This window comes from Crinia signifera, chromosome 6, assembly GCF_055691185.1.
Source record: "Crinia signifera chromosome 6, ASM5569118v1, whole genome shotgun sequence".
NCBI lineage: Eukaryota > Metazoa > Chordata > Amphibia > Anura > Myobatrachidae > Crinia > Crinia signifera.
This window is the reverse complement of record NC_139222.1, coordinates 102,774,876-102,798,854: the sequence shown is the minus strand read 5'-3', so window position 1 is coordinate 102,798,854 and position 23,979 is coordinate 102,774,876. Positions and strand designations below refer to the sequence as shown.

Below are 23,979 nucleotides of genomic sequence, written 5' to 3'. Positions count from 1 at the left end.
ATAACAAGAGCTGTCCAAGTACGGCTTGTGCAACAAACAGATCTCTTCTCTGAGCAAATCCCTCTCTGGTCCTGGGTTACAGGGCAAAGAACTTGCTGTGAGTTTTTCAAAAGGTTACAGGTCAGATCTGCAGTAAGCAAAAATGACGGAGCACTTCATCTAATCTCCTGGGATTTGTTTACGGATATTCTCATATGCGCCTATTAATATACACTGGACTCTTTTACACTCAGGAAAGCTTCATAAACAGAATCGAGGTAATATATCAATATGGATCTGACAAGGGGATTCAAGCGGTACTAATCAGCAAAAAGCTGGAGCGGTTATTAAAAGAAACAGAACATTATTGCTGCAAATGGGCAAGTTAACCCATTGAGTGCCAAGTGAATTTGTCGAAATAGGTGTGAAAACTGGCAAGCAAACATTTTTATACATCATAATGACCTGTAATGTTTACCACATTTTAGGAAATAGAATCTTTTTTCCTCAACATTTTATATTTGAATATATATAACAAATGTGAGCGACGCTGGCATTTTTATTGAATATTTTGCACATCTATCCCTCACAGAAATGTTGGCACTCAAAGGGTTAATAATGGCCAAAGACTGTTATTACTATAGGTCTTATTATAGTTGGAAAACATTTTGGAGATTTATCAAATCTCGGAGACAGATAAAGTACCATACAATCAGCAACTGTCAGTAACATCTACAAGTGGGCTAGAAGCTGAACGGTTGGTACTTTATCTCAGTACACTTTGTCTGTCTACAAGCTTTGATGAATTTCTCCTGTATAACCCTCTCCAAGATTTTTGATAAATCTTTCCCTTAGACTCCTCAGTTATCGTTGCAGCGCGGGGGGGGGGGGATGAAAAATCATTGTCATTGTGAAAAATTACACAACAAAATGGCTACCCCGCAGACAGTTTTTTAGGAATGTTAGCTAGCTCCTCTAGCATCCTTAAAAACTGTCTGCTATTAGGGGGCAGCCATTATGTCGTGTAATTTGTCATTAGAACTGCAGGAGACGGAGCCAGGAGGATATCTGTTGTGCCGGGCCAGGAATGCGGCGGCGGCATGCGGAGGGGTAAGGGGGGTGCTTAACTTTACTTGGGCGGGCGGGTGGGGGGCTATGGCGGGGTGGCAATGTCAATATCGGCGGGGAGGCGCAAAAATGTTAGTTACGCCACTGGGAGGAAGGATACATACAATATCCCAGCGTTCAGAATGCAGGCAGTAAGAAGAACGACCCCAGCATCCTGACACGGATAATCCAGACAGTGGCTCTGCAAATTAGTTAACCATGTCCCCCTACCCCCCTTGCAGCAGCCCGAAGCAATTTGCAGACTTGCACAGGGCGGGATTTCCCTCTGGCGGGGTGATGTATACCTGATTGCAGGGCTCTGCAAATTAGCCGCCTAGCGATCAGGTCTGAATCAGACCCAATATACAAAAGAAAAACTAAAAAAAAAAACAATGAAAATTACAAAATCAGAAGATATGTGGACCTCCAATATTTTTGTTTTAGGTATGGAAGTGCATCTGGTCCACTAGCAAAAATCGACACTATTACCATCACTTTTAATTCATTTTTATTTTAAATTATATCATACAGTATGCTGAACTGCTTTAACTAGATAATTTGGGGACACTAAAAATGCAGACTTTGAAGTGTTGGTGTGCTTATTTTGTAGCTACGCCACTGATCTCGATGACTGGTTTGGCCAGCCCTACTCTGGTGTCTTGAATGTAATCTGCATGGTACCACTATAGTCAATAAAATATTATAATGCATTTTATGCTCCAGTTTGTCAGTGACCCCTCCTTTAACAGTCAGTCCCCTGCCATAGAGATACCTTTAGATCCAGGTGCAGCACATACATCTGGTGCATGTAGAAGATACCTTCGCAGATCTGTCGCACATACACCATGGCATCCACTTCCATCAGCTGGTAATTCTCATCTATTATCCTCGCAAACAGCTCTCCTCCCCCCACACTGGGTTCCACAGAAAGACAGAAGAGATCCAGATATATGAGAGGTAAAAAGGAAAGTTGGTAAGTTGTAGATAGATTACAAATTACAGATCACATATAAAAACATACTAAATTTAAAACATTCACCGACAGAGGGTGAAGGGCCGGGGGAACTCATTCTGCCCACTGCACACACACACCCCCCCCCCCCCCCTGGCCCCCACGCGCTCCAGAAATCAGACCTGGGCCCCGCAATTTCTAGTGGCAGCCCTGATAGCAGCTCTCACTTAGCAAAATATGAGATTTTGGAATCTATGTAACACCTGTGTAGTGTGAATATGTATGTAATTACTGGAGATGGATTTGTCAAGAGTGGGGAGAAGACAGAGCAAGACATTTTGAGAAAGCTCAGAGAATATGAGAGCTTGAGTGAAATGAAATGAGTACTTGGGAGAGACGGATAGGGTGGTATTAAACTGTTATATTATGCCCAACCTCCCATTTTAAATAATGGGAGATCATAGAGCATTATTCAATTGATGCATTCCTTTGCACATATCGCGCTCATTATGGTCAGGTTTAGTCACGCATTTGTGTATTTCAGCTCACCACCTCCAGGGATAGCGAACTGAAATGCTGGTGAAAAACAACTGAATACCACCCTTAGTGTTACAGCAGAGCATAGGCAGACTTTCCTAAGGATGGCTTAGAGTGTAGTGATGTATGCGAGAGGTGCAATTTGAGAGCATGGGAGCTAGCTGAGAGCATGGTGGTACCTGTTTCAGTCCAAAGGTTCGCTGGAGACACAAAGGGTGATCATAGAGTGAAGATGATTAACAGCAAGGCATGCTACTAAGGTCCCTCATTTGCTAATATGATACTTCTGACAATATTACACCATGGATGGGATGATAGTGAGCAATGATGACACTACAGAGCAAAATAATGGTTTCATGTCAACGGTGTTTGTGCATTACGTCTTCATCTACAAGCACTGGTTTATATACTGTAGCAAATACAGTCTATATGCACATTGATCACACATATTGCATTATCATAAGTATGTATTATGCCAATACAATATTTACTAATATAATATACAATCTTGTCCTTGTCATGTGTGGCAGGCTATGGTTATAATGGTGTAGACTAGCGGTTCCCAAACTCAGTCCTCAAGGACCCCCAACAGTGCATGTTTTCCAGGTCTCTTCACAGAATCACAAGTGCAATAATTAGCTCCACCTCTGTCAGTGAGCAATAAGTACACCTGTGAACCTTCCGGGTGAGGCCTCAAAGAATGTTGGGGGTCCTTGAGAACAGATTTGGGGACTACTGTTGTAGAGGATAATGAGGTGCACCGTCATGCCTTCCAATGGGTGTCTAACTGCTTTTAATCACCAGTAAAATATACATATGTAGCTCACAGAACACTGCCAGACATTTCTGTGTATGGTTCCCACATGCCAAGCTACTTGTGAATCATAAAGTAGGTGACCAGACATCTACTTAGGGGAATGAGAATATAGATAGTGCCAGCAGGAAGAGCAGCAGAACTTACTATTCCAGTAACAGGAAGATCTCAGTGGGGGTCTCCACTGCATCAAACATCTGGATGAGATTAGGGTGATCCAACTCATTCATTACATTCACTTCATTCAGAGCCATCTCCTGAAAGACATAGAAACGGATCGCCTGAGAGACAGAAACAATTCCTGATAAACTAATAGAGAGCTTGCCAATACGACTTATAGAACTACAGTCAGCTGCCAGATGATCAATCAATTTTGACCAAAAATATCTTATCTACCGGAGGAAATTCAGCCCATCCAATACTGGATAAATGGGATGCAGACAATAATATGCAGTTTCCCAGAATTCCCTTATTACCCGATCTCGTTCGCTTTCAAACTTCATGACTTTGGCCACAAGCTGAAGGCCAGTTGACTTCTCTTTGCAGACATGGACTTCTCCAAACCGGCCCCTGAATAGAAATGGGATAACATTTTAATGCAGGTGTTACATGCCCTACGTATTATTCAGTCAGCCCACAGAGCTTTTAGACCCTTCCCGAATGTAACTTTGACCCCTTGACCAGTATGACTGGTGTTCCTTTAACATCACTAACCTGCATAAGATATACCTGAAATATTAGACTGTATGTATAATGCAATATAAATGAGAGGGAGGAGACAGACACTTTAGGTCTTCTAAAATGTAAAAAGTTCATATGAAGGTTTATTCGCAGTCGCTTATGATCCTGGAACTATGGGTGTGATCTCCAAGAGAGTAGGCAACCCCAATTTAAGGCTACTTACCTGTCTCTCATTTGGTGGAGATGTGCCATGCTACTGAGAGAGAGAGGCACACTCCATTCCAGAGTGCCTTGCCACATAGGAAAGCCGAGACAACAATTCAATATGCATCTAGGTCATCTTCTCAGTGGTGATATTCCTGAAGTATGGAACTATCCACCAAACCATCTGTGCATGTCTGCTTAGCTAACTCTATAATATGCTTTTTGACTAGCAGAATACCTAAATTGACTTGCCTAACTGTGGAAAACCTTCAACTAACAAACACTGGAGCAGTCTCCCCAACCTGTAATGTACTGTATTATTAACAAATAAGCTGCCTGTTACTAATATGTGGGACTTCCAAAGTACGCATCACTGGGGCATTTTTCTTGAATGACTGGAAGTTTTTAATTAATAAATAATACTTTTAATGTTATCAGTGTGTATATATATTTGGTCTAGATTGCACAGCCACACTACATCACCAATGTTACACGATGACACAAATTGCTTTCTCAAGTCACAGGCGGAACTACCAATGGTGCAGCAGGTGCATTGCACCGGGGCCCCTGAAGACTTAGGGGCCCACTTCTGCCACCCACTGCTGAGTGTCATATTGTGAGTTGGGTTGGAGTGGAAGAGGAGGGCCCAAAAATTTAGTTTTGCACCTGGGCCAACCACTCATATGTTCCGGCACTGTTTTAAGTCACACCCACTTGGACACAAATTGTGCACTTAAGTCACACCCACTTCTCAAACCTAGTCTACACATTGCCTAGAGGTCCAGTATAAAAAGTAGGCAACTTGCTTAGGCAAGTATACATTTTTGACATGTATCTAAACAGCAGTATTTCCCATCCCTATGGATTACGCTGGCACAATTATTCTAATAATAATGATATTGTGCCACTGGCCCATTGCAAGCTCAAGGTCTATGAAGTGTAGCGCTTCCCCTGTACTCCTACTGGTAAATTTACTAAAGGTCTGACTAAATTGATTTTAAATCGATCGAAATTGATGTTATATTTTCAGGGCGGAATCGCACATTTACTAACATTTTAAAATTAATATAAAACAAATGTGGTAGTAAATGTGCATTTAGCCCATAAAATGCTACATTGATTCAGTTTGTAGCAGATGAATTTAAAACCCACCTTTCGTAATTTTACCCTCTAGCACCTTCATCTCCCGCAAGGAAAATGGAGTACAGTATATTTATGAAGCAACGTTTAAGAAAGAATTCACTTTTCTCAACAAAGGAACTATGGTGGTTATTATGGTTCACTCCTTCTGGTAAATTCCTTCTCAAATGGACAAAACCATGTGTACTGCAGGTGGAGTAGATGTTACTTTTGCAGAGAGAGTTAGATTTGGGTGGGGTTTTTCTTCAAAGTGAGATCTATATTGTAGTGTAAAAATAAAGCAGTCAGTATTTTCCCTGCACAGAAACAAAATAACTCGTCCAAATATAATTCTCTGCACATTTTACATCTGCCCCCCTGCAGTGCACATGGTGTTGTCCATTTAAGAAGGAATTTGTCAGAAGGAGTGAACCAGAATAACCCCTTTGGCCTGTATATTTTAGAGTTGCAGAAAGTCACAAGATTTTGGGGTTTTATTTACTAGATTTAAAGCGGCAATTTTTTTAACGACAAAATCAACATCTTGCCCAACATATCATATGTCTGCCCAGTGTACTTTGTCATCCTCCCTCTCTTTCTCCTCCCTGTGCCATTACATAACATACATACAGCTATGACCCTCTAACAACCACACTTGTTAACCCTCCAGAGAGGTATTGATAGAGATAATGATTTGTAGGTGAAAATCTAGGGGAAATTTACTACCAAATGCAAGCGTGAAAAGATACTTATCTCAGACATATGAAATTAGCAAGCAATACAATCACACAGCATGTGCGTCCAGTTTTATATAGCTGATCTGGTCATTCTAATACCCACATAATTCACCTGTGTGTCTGTGTAAATTATCTCACCCTCCAAGTATGTCATCCATATTCAGTTCATACAGATCACTTATATTTCCAGGATTGAGAGTCACAAAGCGATGAGGAAATGGGGCAGGAGGAGGTGGGCAGTCATCTGTAAACAGAGAGAAAGAGACATAATTTCAAGCTTCAAAGGATAATGACTTTTGCGCTTTAAATCAGCAGCTGTTCAGATGGAGAGGTGTTAATTCCCCAAATAATGGATTTTTGGGGATTTTTGCTCCTGATGAAGATGTAAGCACTTCAACATTGAAACACGTTGAGTCCTTTTACAGCCTTACATGAGCCTATCTACTACTACTCCAATGGGACTTTGACTGCAAACCCAGGAATATGTCTCTTCCATTTCCGGACCAGCTCCTGACAAGGGACATCTCCAGGTACCGTCACCTGCACTAGGCGAGGGAGTTGCTTTCACCATTATCTGCTTTGTGAACCCCTTGCAATAGTCAAAGGAGAGTTTTCGGTACTTATGTATTATCAGGGCGCCCAAATAGCATACGTTGGGCACCGTAGGAAAATTGCATGCGATGCGATTTTCCTATGTAATTTATTTACTGCTTTCTACCCGTGGGCAATGCGATCACATCGCACCACAAATCGCATGCGATCGCATGCGATTCTATAGGGTGCGATGCACTTGACTTTGCTATACATTTGTATGAGATGCAATGAGATTTAGGCACCCCCCCCCCCATTATCCACGCCACCCCGAAGCGTGGCGAGCGCAGCGGAACGCATCCTCATGACATTTTCATTCCCCCATTATCCATGTCGGCGTGGGCCCGAAGCACCTTACATGTACTCCGCGTGCGCTCGCCACACTACTGGCTCGGTGGCTCAATACGCTCGCCACACTATATACAATCAATTCTAAGCTGACGTGGCTAGTGCGGGTAGGAATAGGTCGGGAGGACACGTTCCGCTGCACTCGCCATGCTTCGGGGTGGCGTGGATAGTGGTGGGTGCCTAAATCTCATTGCATCTCATACAAATGTATAGCAAAGTCAATGGCATCGCACCCTATAAAATCACATGCAATCGCATGCGATTTTACGGTACAATCGCGGTACGATCGCAACCCGGAATGGCTGGGAGGGTCACGAAAATCGGGAAGGTGGGCAAGTCTTCCACATCGGCTCCGCACCCCTATTCCTATCTGCAAAAATTTTTTTGAGGGTCCGTGGCAGGGGCGGAGCTAAAATGACACAATTAACGTAATTTTGCAACATTCTAGCCCCTCCTCCAATCCACGGACCTGCAAATTGCTGTGTTTTAGTGGCATGGCGCGAGGCTTGGTGACGTCAGCCTCATCCTGACCCCCTGACATGTAAGGGGAAATTGACTAAGATGGGAGTTGTGTTGCACATAGGATGTTGCTATGGGCAACCAGTCAGATATTATCTATTATCTTCTAGAAGGTGCTAAATAAATAAGAAGATTCTGATTGGTTGCCCATAGCAACATCCCATGTGAAATACAACTTCCATCTTAATAATAAAATTCCCCTGTAGTATCTGGTCTTCTCTCCAGGCTTCTCCCGGAGAGGGAAAAAAAAGGTAGGAAAGTATGATTTTAAGACTAGTTTTTATTATAGTAATATTATTATTATATTATTATTATAAACAAAATTACTATACAAAGGGTAAACACAGTACCCGAACAACAAAATTGTACAAACAAGTTGCTTGGTCACTGGTGGCGTATGTGGCAAGTCTAGGAACCACCAAACAAATTATAGAAACATAAAATAGGCCAGACGCACTAAGCTTCAAAAGTAATAAAATGGAGAGTGATAAACAACCAACCAATCAGCTCCTAACTTCCATGTCACAGACTGTGTTTGCAAAAATGTCAGGCAGGAGCTGATTGGTTGTTTTTTATCACTCTCCACTTTATCACTTTTGAAGCTTAGTGCATCTGGCCCTATGAAAGAAACCACAAATAAGGGTGTAATATACAAGACTGAAGTACACAAAGAGTGGAAAAAGGGACGGAGGAGTAGGTAATAAACAATTAGGAAGAATTGGAAGATTAATAATGAGTCAAACTTCATGGGTGGGAGAAGACTAAGGGAAAAAAGAATGTAGTGAGCTGAAAGGTCGCATGATTCAAGACTAACAGAACAATAAAAAAAAATAAAAAAACAGTGCAATTGCATTTATAATTAAAACTATTGCATGACTTCTTTTGAAATAGTGAAATACAGATTTCCTTCAACTGGGAAACTATGTTTAGCCTGCAGTCCCACTTTTACAGCTACAGGTCGAGTATCTCTTGTCCAAGATGCTCGGGACCAGAAGCATTTTGGATAACGGATTATTCCGTATTTCTGAATATTTTTATATTTCAATGATGTATCTTGAGGTATCCTGCATTTATGCAGTATAAACACATGGAACACACACAAATATATTGTATTTGTGCATGAAACAATTTTAAAACATGAAACAAAGTTTGTGTACTATCTCAGGCACTGACCTTAAATGCAAAGCAATCATTTTCTTGCAGATATTTAGTGCAAGTTACATATCATGTCCTCAGTTGTGCCAGTTACAGATGTCCCCAGTAGTGCCCGTTACATATCATGTCCACAGTAGTGCCAGTTACAGATGTCCCTAGTAGTGCCAGTTACATATCATGTCCCTAGTAGTGCCAGTTACATATCATGTCCTCAGTAGTGCCAGTTACATATCATGTCTTCAGTTGTGCCAGTTACAGATGTCCCCAGTAGTGCCCGTTACATATCATGTCCCCAGTAGTGCCAGTTACAGATGTCCCTAGTAGTGCCAGTTACATATCATGTCCTCAGTAGTGCCAGTTACATATCATGTCCTCAGTTGTGCCAGTTACAGATGTCCCCAGTAGTGCCCGTTACATATCATGTCCCCAGTAGTGCCAGTTACAGATGTCCCTAGTAGTGCCAGTTACATATCATGTCCCCAGTAGTGCCCGTTACATATCATGTCCCCAGTAGTGCCAGTTACAGATGTCCCTAGTAGTGCCAGTTACATATCATGTCCCTAGTAGTGCCAGTTACATGTCATGTCCTCAGTAGAGCCAGTTACAGATGTCCCCAGTAGTGCCCGTTACATATCATGTACCCAGTAGTGCCAGTTACAGATGTCCCCAGTAGTGCCAGTTACATATCATGTCCCTAGTAGTGCCAGTTACATATCATGTCCTCAGTAGTGCCAGTTACAGATGTCCCCAGTAGTGCCCGTTACATATCATGTCCCCAGTAGTGCCAGTTACAGATGTCCCCAGTAGTGTCAGTTACAGATGTCCCCAGTAGTGTCAGTTACAGATGTCCCCAGTATTGCAACAAAAAAAAAGTACATTCTGGATACTATGTTTTTCGGAATTATTTGGATAATGGATATTTGAATAAGGGATACTTAACCTGTATCATCTTTAAAAGGACTTCAACAGTCTCACTAGCAGTGACACCAGATGGTCAATAGGAGGAACAACTATGGCCATATGAATGGCCCTTAAACCAACTGCCTTGTACTTCACCTGCTATGGAAAATACGGGATACATACGAATAACTAGTGGTGGGGATGCTGGCATTCAAAATACCAACACTGGCATTCCAATGGAGGGAATCCCAACAGGGGTCAGCCGGGATTATATAAAGAAACAAGATTAATGGTGACTACCTCCTGTATCTCTAACAGCCCCACAAATTATTCGGTTTCTCCAACTTGTCCATAGTTTATTTGTGTATAGTTAGGCAAACATCTTATACTTCTGATAACTTTCCTCATACATAATGCTACTTATTACCCAAACAAAATAATGTGAAAATGTAGTGCATACACTTTGGCTGTCAGAGATTGGTGGAGTGGTACAAGATACCTTGTTTGATTGGCTATCCATTTATTAACTTTCGAGACAGTAACTCATTTTGTGATCCTCGGGAGCAGTTTGATTGGTTCATATGTTTTCAGTTTAAAATTTCTCATTACTACAATTTGCTTTATTTCGAATAAGAGAATTTCTAATTAAAATGTAACACTACAGACACTACTGTTTCATTTACTATGAGGATAATATTATATTTACAATGATGGGGGTGCCATTGTTGTAAATATAATATTATTTTTGGTACCAGAGTGCAAGAGCAATTAAGGACAGTGTTACATATAACACTCACCCATGCTTGTGTGACATGTGTGTAACAATGGGTTCGTCAAAATAAAGTAATACAACTCTATGTAAATTGATTGAAATCCCAATTTTTTTATCTCATGTTCCCTAATAATCCCACCACTGAGATTAGACACAGAAGCCAACACTCAGTTCTCCAAGCATACCTCTAAATACTCACGTCTGCCCGTGTACTTCTGGGGAAAGTAAAGTGTTGTACATCAGGAAACCACTTGTTCCCCTTAGTCTCATTATGAAGACTATAGAAGTATAGACGTGTTTCATGGTTTTTAAAACCAAGCCCCATGTCTTATGAAAATACCAAGAAAAAATAATACTTTTGTTGGGGGCACTGTGTTGGATTCAACACAGTGCCCCCAACAAAAGTCTTATTTTTCTTGGTATTTCATGCTTTATTTATGACTTTGGGAAGCACCTCCAAACCAATACAATACAAGCAATTACGTACATGAAAGAGGTTATGGGATTTGGAGTCTTCTTACCAGGGGATAATATCCCAATGCCCTGGTAAAAATTCAGTGCAAAACGATTCAAAAAATACTTTTAAGCCATGTCTTATATGATACATATCAATCGACAGAACAAACATTTACCAAAATACCTGCTGTAGTGCCAGCCAGCCCTAAAAACAGCTCCAATACCCCTGGTGCATGCACTATTGATCCCAGGATGTTCTGGACAATTTAAAGTGTTTGGATATGCCAGAATATCTGTAGCAGCCAAGGCATTTTAGCACCTGTAGACCTTGGACATGTGAATTGTGCACCAGACAAAATGCTGGGGAAACACACACAGACGCACATACAATTTATAAAAACATTTAATTGGAAACAAATACATTACCCCCACACTTCGGGTCATGTAGGCAATCCAATGGTCCAGAAAACAAAATCATACAAAAATGATAACTTGCTCCATACGGAGCCAACACGCCAATGAGCCCGGAGCATTGTGTCCCTTCTATTTATACAATGGGGATTTCCCACACTCTGAGGTCAGACCATGGGAAATCCCCATTGTAAAACATAGCATGGATATGCCCCTAATGTTTGCTCAATCTAAAATACATAATAGTATATCTTACTTAAAAACACATTTTACTTAGGCTACTATGCGGTTCTGCACAATGCATAAAATGTGGCGTTTTGGGGCACCACTTTTGATGCATTGTAAGCACAAATTGCATCAGCTGAGTAATTTACTGCTGCTTATGCCCCTTTCAGACCGCATATTACTGGGTATTTTGCATTTTTTTTACCATTTCGAAAGGGTAAGATGTGCGGTCTGAAAGGTCCAGAGTGAATTTACCGTTTTAAAATAACTGGTAAAAAAGCATGGTCCTACCCATTTCAGACTCGTTTTTTTTGCAGTCTGAACGGGTCTGAAACGGTATTCAGGACCCAGCCAATAGTGGTCCCGCTCTGTGCATATCTAATGAGCGGTGCAGTGAATATTTAATGAGCGGGTGCTTTTTTTTTCCAAAGTGCCTGGACAAGGAGCATAGCTCTGCCCCCGACACCCACAAAGGCCCGCCCCTGTGTTTTGATTGGCCCACAGAACAATCAATCAAACACAATGGATGACCATCGATATGTAAAAATATCGATGATCATCCATTGCATAGTTAACCACTATCAATGGCCAGTTGCAGAATTGCCATCAATGGCAACCATCAATGGCAATGGCAATGATGGCCATCCCTACAGAGAAACCATCTATGGTTTCACCCATCCCTTCTATATGACTTGCTGGCCAACCCAGCAAGTCATATAGAAGGGATGGGTGAAACCATAGATGGTTTAGTCAAGATTTAGTTAGTCCAGGGCTCCTCAAACTATTTTGCTCTGGGACCCCATCAGACAATAGAAATAATGACCCCAGCAAGTTACTGCAGAAGGTCATCGCATCAGATGTGTAGTCAGCAGACAGCACATACATGGCAGCATTGTGGAGGCACAAAATGATGGGAGGAGTCTGCAGTAACAGACAACTATACAGACTTTTCAGACTCCTTGAATCACTGAATGAGATTAGAAAAGTCGTCAGCCTGATGGACAGCAACATGGGTAGCGGAACGCGTCCTCCTACCTTTTCATACCCCCAGTATCCACATCGGCGTGGAGTTGATTTTATATAGTGTGGCGAGCGCAGCAAGCCACCGAGCCTGAAGTGTGGCGAGCGCAGCGAGCCCCATGAGAGTATGCGTATTACTTTACATGTATTCCACGTGCGCTCGCCACGTTTCGGGCTCGGTGGTACGCTGCACTCGCCACACTATCTAAAATCAACTCCACGCCGACGCCTACTGGGGGTGGCGTGGGGGTAATTTTAACATTGTAAGCACCCATTACGGTACTTATACAATTAATAATCTTATAGGGGGGGCCATTTCACATTGAAAGCACCCATTAGGGTGCTTATACAATTTAAAATCGTATCCCATCGCATTGTATGCCATATACAATGGTATACGATTTTAAGTTGTATAAGATCGGGTGCCATCGCGTCGCATCGCATACCATACCATTGTAAGGCTTATGGTATACGATGCGATGGGCACCGTGCTAGGAAACAAGTACCCATTTCTCTACCATTCCCTTGAATACTTTGTAAACCTTTCTGTATATGTTTAGTAATGCAGATGTCACTACACATTCCACCAAATTGCACAGTCACACTGTATTAAAGCATCTCCTCTGAGTCCTAACCCGGCCTGAAATGGTGTTAACAGTGTGTCCTCTCAGTTGACTCCTTTTCAATATTAAGAAATTCCTATTTTTTGTTTTGTTGCATTTTAGTCACGGAAAAACCTCTGTCAATGAATAGTTTTAGTATAAATTTTCGTCAACAAAATGAACACTGGGGTTGGGTACCATCGATGGTACAGCTATTTGTCATCCTATCCTAGTTGCACCACATAGACAGCTATTTGTCCTCCTACCCTAGTTGCACCACATAGACCAGTACGAGGCCCTCTGTTCTGCATTGCTTTTAGAAAAGTAATAAGCTCCTTTTGGTTTCAGTATCAGCTCTATGTGGCTTACACCCAAATAAATTTTTCCTCTCTGGATCTTTCATCATCTGTGCTAGACCGCGTTACTGAATGTCTTTCTGGCATTTCATCTTGGATGCCCTATTGCCATCTGAAGCTCAATCTTTCAAAAACCAAGCTATTAATCTTTCCCCCAGCCAACAGCAGCTACTTACCTGATGACAACAGAACAATAAGCCCTAGCACTTGTGCTTGTTCCCTAGTTGCCATGCCTGACTCAGAACTGCCATTTGTATTGCACAAAACTAGTAAAAGTTACCACCTTTAGTTACATTAACTGGAGAAGCTAGATAATAAAGCATACAAGCACAGTAAGACTGTATTCAGTTTAATTATAAGTAAAATGTGCTTATCTGAAGAGCTCTATTGCTATGCAACATGGTTTTGACAAAGTGTAAAGTTACGTGTTCTCTTGTACTTTATCGGGCCCACCCATGGCCAGGAGAGGGTAAAGAGTGACAGACTGGTGGTGTGGGTGTGTAAGGGGGCAGCATGCCAGTGGGGTGCACAAGGAAGTAGAAGGTGGCAGGCTGGTGATGTGGGCGTGGAAAAGGACAACGTTTTGGAAGTTTTGCCAGGGCCATTTTAAATAACCAATCTGCCCATGACACCAGGACCTTTTATCAATATCGAACTATTGACTGTCTAACTTTTGGAGTCTAGCAAGATATTGTGGGTCATCCGGATCCTAATGAGGGATCCCGACGCTTCAACAGATCCCACCCCTAAACAAACTCTAGTTCCATGAGGGATGCTTCCAGAAATTCGCTGGGCTGGTTTTACATCTCAATCACCCCCCTGAATGTGGCTTAAATAAACTACAAAATTAAAAACCAATTGCTTTTCATACTCTCTTTATTCCCTCAGATGTACAGCAGCTGAGCTCTCCTGATCAAAAGTACAGATCACACATAGGTTTAATATAGGTAACTCTACCACCCCCTTGAAGTAGGACACTCATGAATTACACAGGTTCTGTGGCTGACTAAAACCAGGTGATATACCGCCTTGAAGTCATCCAGCCACAGAACCTGTGTAATTGATTAGTGTTGTGGTTTAAAGGGACAGTACAGTAAGCCTAATTATAGGTCTGTTTTCCTATCAGACAACAAATACCTGCTTATATTACTTCCCTATGCTACTGTTAAATGTATATTTTGTAACACTTAAGCCTGGCTGCACACATGATACTGCGAAACAATACAAGTACCAGGTAATAGTCCAAATGGAAATGCAAATTGAGCCGGCCTGAGACTGGTACAAGGAGATATTAGCTGGCCATTTATTATAAGCATAGAAAGTAAATTCCCCATATACGGTAATGCTATAGCAGTTATATTTGGAGTTGTAAAGTGGCATGCTATGTGCATTAATAACCATACACATTATAATCTACAGGTAATGGCAGAAAGATAAAAGTGAAGATGCAGATCCAAAGCACCGGCAACATTACGAGCAAAGTACTGTTGTTCGGTACCTTGCTCATGGTGTGTGTGTGCTGCGGGTCCTGCGATGTAGGATGCACGTTGGATCACTACTGCACTCATTATGTTAGAGCAGGGGTTCTCAAACTATTTTGCTCTTGGACTCTGTCAGACAATAAAAAATGATTACACGACTCCAGCAAGTTACAGCACAATGGCCGCCACATGTGTGGTCAGCAGGTGCACAGAAGCATTGCAAAGGCACAAAACAAGTAAAGTGGCCGCTAATGTGACAAAAAGGCAGTAGGTGATGGAGATAGAAGAGGGAGGCAGCGGGGTTTCGATTTAACCCCTTCAGTGGCAATCCCAAAAAATTTCCGGGCTGTGCCTCAGTGCCCAGTCTGGCAAGCCCGGAAAATTCTCGGGATTGCCACTGTTTACAGCCGGGCAGCGCTGCTGAGTTCACTCACTGAACTCAGGCAGCTTCATCGCTGCCCGGCTCCCTCCCCTCTGCGGCACCTCCGGTACAGCTATTTGTCATCCTACCCTAGATGCACCACATAGACCAGTACGAGGCCCTCTGTTCTGCATTGCTTTTAGAAAAGTAATAAGCTCCTTTTGGTTTCAGTATCAGCTCTATGTGGTTTACACCCAAATACATTTTTCCTCTCTGGATCTTTCATCATCTGTGCTAGACCGCGTTACTGAATGTCTTTCTGGCATTTCATCTTGGATGCCCTATTGCCATCTGAAGCTCAATCTTTCAAAAACCAAGCTATTAATCTTTCCCCCAGCCAACAGCAGCTACTTACCTGATGACAACAGAACAATAAGCCCTAGCACTTGTGCTTGTTCCCTAGTTGCCATGCCTGACTCAGAACTGCCATTTGTATTGCACAAAACTAGTAAAAGTTACCACCTTTAGTTACATTAACTGGAGAAGCTAGATAATAAAGCATACAAGCACAGTAAGACTGTATTCAGTTTAATTATAAGTAAAATGTGCTTATCTGAAGAGCAGTATTGCTATGCAACATGGTTTTGACAAAGTGTAAAGTTACGTGTTCTCTTGTACTTTATCGGGCCCGCCCATGGCCAGGAGAGGGTAAAGAGTGACAGACTGGTGGTGTGGGTGTGTAAGGGGGCGGCATGCCAGTGGGGTGCACAAGGAAGTAGAAGGTGGCAGGCTGGTGATGTGGGCGTGGAAAAGGACCACGTTTTGGAAGTTTTGCCAGGGCCATTTTAAATAACCAATCCGCCCAGGACACCAGGACCTTTTATCAATATCGAACTATTGACTGTCTAACTTTTGGAGTCTAGCAAGATATTGTGGGTCATCCGGATCCTAATGAGGGATCCCGACGCTTCAACAGATCCCACCCCTAAACAAACCCTAGTTCCATGAGGGATGCTTCCAGAAATTCGCTGGGCTGGTTTTACATCTCAATCACCCCCCGAATGTGGCTTAAATAAACTGCAAAATTAAAAACCAATTGCTTTTCATACTCTCTTTATTCCCTCAGATGTACAGCAGCTGAGCTCTCCTGATCAAAAGTACAGATCACACATAGGTTCCTCCTACCTCCAAGTCTGTCTGTTGTTACCCAGTTTGTCTTATCACTGTCTACTATTGTAAAGCGCAACGGAATCTGTTGCGCTATATAAGAAACTGTAAATAAATAAATATAGGTAACCCTACCACCCCCTTGAAGTAGGACACTCATGAATTACACAGGTTCTGTGGCTGACTAAAACCAGGTGATATACCGCCTTGAAGTCATCCAGCCACAGAACCTGTGTAATTGATTAGTGTTGTGGTTTAAAGGGACAGTACTGTAAGCCTAATTATAGGTCTGTTTTCCTATCAGACAGCAAATACCTGCTTATATTCCTTCCCTATGCTACTGTTAAATGTATATTTTGTAACACTTAAGCCTGGCTGCACACATGATACTGCGAAACAATACAAGTACCAGGTAATAGTCCAAATGGAAATGCAAATTGAGCCGGCCTGAGACTGGTACAAGGAGATATTAGCTGGCCATTTATTATAAGCATAGAAAGTAAACTCCCCATATACGGTAATGCTATAGCAGTTATATTTGGAGTTGTAAAGTGGCATGCTATGTGCATTAATAACCATACACATTATAATCTACAGGTAATGGCAGAAAGATAAAAGTGAAGATGCAGATGCACACTCTGATTCCAAAGCATCTGCAACATTACGAGCAAAGTACTGTTATTCGGTACCTTGCTCATGGTGTGTGTGCTGCGGGTCCTGCGATGTAGGATGCACGTTGAATCACTACTGCACTCATTATGTTAAAGCAGGGGTACTCAAACTATTTTGCTCTTGGACTCTGTCAGACAATAAAAAATGATTACACGGTTACAGCACAATGGCCGCCACATGTGTGGTCAGCAGATGCACAGAAGCATTGCAAAGATACAAAACAAGTAAAGTGACCGCTAATGTGACAAAAAGGCAGTAGGTGATGGAGATAGAAGAGGGAGGCAGCGGGGTTTCTATATAACCCCTTCAGTGGCAATCCCGAGAATTTTCCGGGCTGTGCCTCAGTGCCCAGTCTGGCAAGCCCGGAATATTCTCGGGATTGCAACTGTTTACAGCCGGGCAGCGCTGCTGAGTTCACTCACTGAACTCAGGCAGCTTCAGTGCTTCCCGGCTTCCTCCCCTCTGCGGCGCCTCTGGCTCCCTCCTCCTCCCCCCTCCCCTCCGGGTTTTGTATGAAGTCCCCAGCGCCAGCTTATGACAAGCCAGCTGCCGGGGAAAGGGACGCAGTGCTGGGGGGGTGCAGGTTCGGGCAGCTGCTGAGTGACAGTTCAGCGGCGCTGCCCGGACCCAGGTAGGCGGTGGTGGGTTTTTTAAAGGGAGCGCTCCCCATAAAAAACTCGCCCAGTGGGGAGCGCTCCCAAAAAAAAAAACCCACCACTGAAGGGGTTAATGACTTCTATCCTGCCCCCCCCCCTCCACAAAAATATTCCATAAAGTCTTTGATTAGTGATCCCCCTTATGCTCTGCTGCTCGTGGAACTGCCCCTTCTGGTGACAGCGGCTGACTCCCTCCCCGTGCTGCACTTACTTACAAGAGGTACTTCACAGATTCAGGGAACTGCTTATTGAGAGCTGGCTCCTGAGTCTGACTGTGCTGAATGCAAAGGAACCCATCCACTAGTGACTGACAAGTATCCACCTGCAAATGATACATATATTCCACTAGTCTTATGTGGAGAATGTAAGGGCTCCCATCCACTAGTGACTGACAAGTATCCACCTGCAAATGATACATATATTCCACTAGTACTATGTGGCGAATGTAAAGGCCCCCATTTACTAGTGCAGTGGTTCCCAACCTTTTTTCTCTCCCGTACCCCTTGATTAGGCTTTTCATTTATAAGTACCCCTCCTCTCAATTTGACATTTCCACAGTACTCATGAGTGGAAGTGAGCAGTATGCGTGTCCTAATATTAAGGAGTAGCCGTGGACTAGTATATGGTCAGGAATCAGGTCCGTCTTTGTCTGGCCGCTGGCTGTGTATTGTCTCCAGAGTTCCCACTAACGCCTGTAGGATTAATGCTTCTTTCACCTATGTCAGCATGGGGCAGATGTTCACAGGTAGCTCTCAGTGAATTGCTGGTTGGGCAAAAGCACGAGGAGACGCTGATGACGCTGCAGATGGAACTGGAAATGACACAACGTGGCTTGTTTCCATGTCAATGGTAGACTTCTTTTGCCATTGGAAGACGTTTTCTTCTTCCGCCATTACCAATATTATTTCCAAGTACCCCCAACTGGTCTGCAGAGTACCCCCAGGGTTACTAGTACCCCAGGTTGGAAACCACTGCACTAGTTAGATGTCTCTCAGCAAAAAGTTTGATGCGTTTTCCTTGCAATTTGGGCAGGACCTTCCCGGGAGGGCTTTGATTGCGATTTGCTACTTGCGTGGTTATTTTACATCACATTTACCACATGCAACCTATCCTACTGTGATCCATTTCATGTGTTAAATCTTAAAGGAATTTTTTTACCTGCGATGTACACATGCGATTCATCAGGTGGGATGGGCTATTACCATATATAAACTTTCCTCCAAGTAATCACATGCGATCGCAGGTGTACAAATGCACTATGATGTGCAACTATTCATGTGCGATTGTGAGAAATATTCATGGCAGCCTGTCTGATCTGCGAATGAGATGCAAGGAGCATGGGAGCGTGCCTGTCATCGCAATCGCTGGAAAAGGACATGCGATGTATCAGTTTTCATGCAATCCATAGCAGCAATGCATCGGAATAGCATGAAAACAGGCTATAACGCACTAGTGCAGTAGTTCTAAACCTCGGTCCTCAGGACCCCCCTCACAGTGCATGTTTTCCAGGTCACCTAGCAGATGAACAGGTGCACTCATTATTCACTGACACATTTTAAAAGATAATTATTTCACCTGTGATTCTGTGTGGAGACCTGGAAAACGTGCACTGTGGGGGGGGGGGGGTCATGAGGACTGAGGTTGGAAACCACTGCACTACTGGTTGGCGGCCTTTAAGTTTCCTACATCTCAGATACCTCAGAAGCCCTCACGGCCAGCTGTGTGCCCATACCCTTTAAAATCTGAAGAGCAAAAACCGGTACAAATTTGGAAAGGGGCAAGGCCACGTGTAAAGGGGCATAGCCATGTGCCCTTTCCCATACTTACAATGGGCAGTTAGTTACCTGCCAAAAAGGTACAGTTGGAGGGTATGCATGTAAATAAGGGAGCCAGGAGTGCAGGAGATCCAATTGCTTTTCGAAACAGTCAGTAGAATTTTAGTTGGATTCAGCCAACCTGAATTCATGCATAAAAACTGCAAGATGTTTTGGATTCAGGTCACAATCTGCACTGTTACAGTAACACTGGAGTCACAGTGATTATTGGGAATAATCAGCTACAAAAAAGATGCAAGTAGAACTCCTTAGTAAACTATAGCAGATGCCGAGCGAGCTAAATACCGTGATCATAAAAGTATAAACAGAAACAAATGTGCGTTTGTTGGTACAAAAGGCGCAAAAGTCAGATTTGTTTTAACATGTAGGTCAACTGGTATACATAGCCACGGTATTTTTTAACACAGATATGGCAATACACTGTACTTTAAAAAAAAAAAAATTAATCACCTTCAATTTTACTCCTTACCTATTATTTGAAAAACATCCTCTCCAATGATGACAATTGGGCTTTGTGGTTCTCTCCCCAACACACCAGGACTAAGCAGATCTGTTTCACTGAACCGCACATTGTTTGCAGTATCTAGTTTTAGATTGGATTTAATTCGCAGGACATCTGTTGGCTGGCCGTTGTTTTTGCCTGGACATCCATCATTCATGCTTGTTGTATTGTTAGAGCTAGTGTGAATATAGAGAAAGTGTCAATACATTAAAAAAAAGGTACTTCTACAGTACGGTATGCTGTGCAATCACCTTCCCAACTCCTACCATACTACTAAATGTGTCATTCCCTATATTCACAATAACTACAGTCATTAACCCAATGAGAGAAGCCTGTGAGGTTTCTGTATCTCTGTATGGTACTTGTTTCCTAGCACGGCGCCCATCGCATACCATACCATAAGGCATACGTTGGTATGCGATGCGATGTTAGCCGATGTTATACAATTTTAAATTGTATACCATCGAATTGTATGCCATTGTATGGCATATACAATGGTATACGATTTTAAATTGTATAAGCACCCTAATGGGTGTTTTCAATGTTAAATGTGCCCCCTATTAAATAAATAATTATATAAGCACCGTAATAGGTGCTTACAATGTTAAAAGCACCCCCACGCCACCCGTACTATCAATGCCAACCCGAAGCGTGGCGAGCGCAGCGAGCCTGCGAGGGGCGGCGGTACGCGTCCTCCACCCTTTTCATACCCCCACTATCCACGTCGGCGTGGAGTTGATACTATATAGTGTGGCGAGCGCAGCGAGCCACCGAGCCTGAAGCGTGGCGAGCGCAGCGAGCCCTGCGAGGGGACGCGGAATACATGTGAAGTAATGCGCGGGCCGCGCTGCGCTCGCCACTCTTCGGGCTCGGTGGCTCGCTTCGCTCGCCTCACTATATAAAATCAACTCCACGCCGATGTGGACAGTGGGTGTATGAAAAGGTCGGAGGACGCGTACCGCAGCCCCTCGCGGGCTCGCTGCGCTCGCCACGCTTCGGGTTGGCGTTGATAGTGGCGGTGGCGTGGGGGTGCATTTAACATTGTAAGCACCTATTAAGGTGCTTATACAATTAAAAATCGTATAGGGGGACCAATTAACATTGAAAAAACCCATTAGGGTGCTTATACAATTTAAAATCGCATCGCATTGCATTGTATGCCATTGTATGCCATATACAATGGTATACAATTTGAAATTTAATACAATACGACTGAATATCGTGGGAGCCGTGCTAGGAAACAAGTACCCTCTGTATTTACCAACAACTGATAAGGATTCCATGGCTGCAGTACAAATACAATATATCAGCTGTGATCTTCCTTTTTTAAAGTAAGCAAGCCTCTGACACCCCCCACTACCCTTGTGCACCTATCATCGCCCCTCCTCATATGTATCTCTGTTTCCCATTCCTGTGAATGCCATGACAACTGCCTCCCCATTTGTGGCTGTAACCCTACTCCCACTGATCCCGCCCCCTCCTCCCCATGGGTAACTCTGACTTCTTCCTCCCTATACAGTATGTTCCTTCCTCTCCATACACCACTGACCCCCTTTCCCCATGTCTTCCTCTGACCCCCTCATCCTATCTGTAACTTAGCCTCAGTCACTGGTGGCTGCTGATCAGAAGTAGAAAGGAGATTAACCTATAACAAAAGGGAGCAAGCAGTGCCGATTATAGTGAACAAGTAAAACAAAAATTGTGAAGCCGAGCATGGAGACGATCAAAGGCACCAGGAGACTGGCACCAGCGTGCCGTCATCATGGAGAATGTCGGCAACCTAATGCTGGCATTGATGAGAATGCCACCACCAAAATACTGACTGCTGGCATCCCGAATGAAAATATGCGAGGAGTAGTAGTGTTAGGTCAAGGAGGGGGGAGGGTTAGGCACTAAGGAAAAGGTTAGGGTTAGGCTCGGGGGGGGGGGGCTATGGTTAGGACTAGGATGTGTGTGTGGGAAGAGGGGTGGGGTGTTAGGGTTGGGATTCCCTCAATTGGGTTACTGGCATCGGTATTCTGGATGCTGGCAACCAGACCACAGGTCATCAGTATTTATCCCGTAGTGGATACACCATAGTCTTGGGAATGCAATATAATGTAACAATATAATAATCCATTTGCAATCACACACCATCGAATAATGGATTCCCCCCTGTCCAAACCCCCCCCTCATGGGCAGCGGCCGCATAGTCACATTCTTACTCTGCGCTACGATGAACCTGGGGAGTTCGAGGCTGGAGCTGATGTCTTCGAAAATTATCGGGATCCACCTGCGACACTTTCAGAAAAACAGCCGGCTACTGTCAATCATATTGTGAACGGCCAGCGATGAAAAGCTTTCACTGGATTTGTCCGAAAAGATGACTACTAAACGTGCGCTTGTGTGGTCATTCGATAATCGGGCGCCTTATTTATTATAAAAACGACATTTCTAAAAACAAATAATTATATATAAAAAAGGTACCTGTTTTCCCCTGAGGGCGAAGCTGTATCCTTCTTTTGCTTTTCCTCCCCTTCATTATTCGCAATGCTAGAGTCAGAATTCATACACACAGTCTACGAAAGGCCTCAGATAGGGACTTATCTGCTCCCTACTGTTATCAGCAGATGCTAAGTGTATTGGCTGTTTGTCTCTACATCACAGGGGACCTCCGTAGCCCATTTCTGATCCTTCCTGTTCTAGTGGAAGCCTCAGGAGTAATGTGTTGTCTAGAGTCAATCCAGGCTGTGTCCACTGTGATCCCTGAAAGAAACAGGTTATTTGCAGGTTTTCATGTTGTTATCTTGTAAACATTTACACACCTGCATAACTGTCAGCAGCGGCCTTCAACTGCGGTCCTCAAAGCACAACAGTCCAGGTTTTATGGCTATCCCTGTTTATGCACAGATTATATGCTCAAGATGACTGAGGTACAAATTACATAAGTCACCTGTCCATAAACCTGGTTGGTATAAGGTCATTAGGTAGCCACTATTAAGGTCAACACACATTGGGTTGACCACTGAAGGTTGACAGGCCTTAGGTTGACATGGATAGGGTCGACAGGGTCAAAAAGTCGACACAAGCATTAGATCAACAATGGGAAGGTCGACAGTCAAAAGATCAACATGAGTTTTTCCCTTTCTATTTAAGCCGACATGTGCCGACAGGAGGAATTTCATGCCCTACCATACACTAGGACATAGAGGGCATAGAGGGAGAATATAATAGTGTGCCGAGCATATAGAGGCACCGAGCCATGCAGTGCACTTTTTCATGTTGACTGTGTCGACATTTGGGACAAAAAAAAGGGGAAAAACCCCAAAATGAAATTGCCAACTACCATAATTCTAAATGGAACATGTTAGAAATCAAAAATACACATGTTAGGGGTAGAAAACAAGTAGCATGAAGCTGTTGTGTAACTAAAGTCTCAGCATGCCCTGTGCATCTGAGGACAATGAAGAACAATAGGTGGAAAGTTAAACAACAGGATACTAACACCCCTTTCACGCTGCAGCTCTTAAACGGTAAATTGCCTTTTTTTAGCGGCTACAGCTGCAGTGTGAAAGCTCCAGGGTGCACAAATACCGGTATTTGTTAAATGGTTAAAAAGCAGTGTCCTACCCGTTTCAGAGCCGTATTTCTGGCCGTGTGAATGGCTCTATTTCTATGGCTTGAAATGTGTTCCTTGGAGGTTAAACGGGTTGAATGTGCATACCTCCCAACTTTCAAATAGACGGAGGAGGGACAGATGGATGCAAGCCGGAGGGCCTATACTCGCGGCTCTCCCACGAGGCCACGCCCCCATTTTGACGCTATGGGGGCATGACCCAGA

The 23,979-nt window shown here is 43.3% G+C and overlaps 1 protein-coding gene across 3 annotated transcripts in view; it reads right to left on the bottom strand.

The window, feature by feature from the left end:
• Positions 1–23,979, bottom strand: part of MYLK2 (myosin light chain kinase 2) — a 47,604-nt gene that overhangs the window by 12,507 nt on the left and 11,118 nt on the right. For all 3 annotated transcript variants that reach the window (XM_083146616.1, XM_083146615.1, XM_083146617.1), the window contains exons 2-7: positions 22,626–22,904; positions 20,127–20,335; positions 6,269–6,374; positions 3,866–3,959; positions 3,537–3,646; positions 1,859–2,000 (exon numbers count right to left, since the gene is read on the bottom strand). In XM_083146616.1, coding sequence (XP_083002742.1) covers positions 1,859–2,000; positions 3,537–3,646; positions 3,866–3,959; positions 6,269–6,374; positions 20,127–20,335; positions 22,626–22,708 — 744 coding nt within the window. In that variant the 5' untranslated portion in view covers positions 22,709–22,904. The remainder of the gene's footprint in view (positions 1–1,858; positions 2,001–3,536; positions 3,647–3,865; positions 3,960–6,268; positions 6,375–20,126; positions 20,336–22,625; positions 22,905–23,979) is intronic.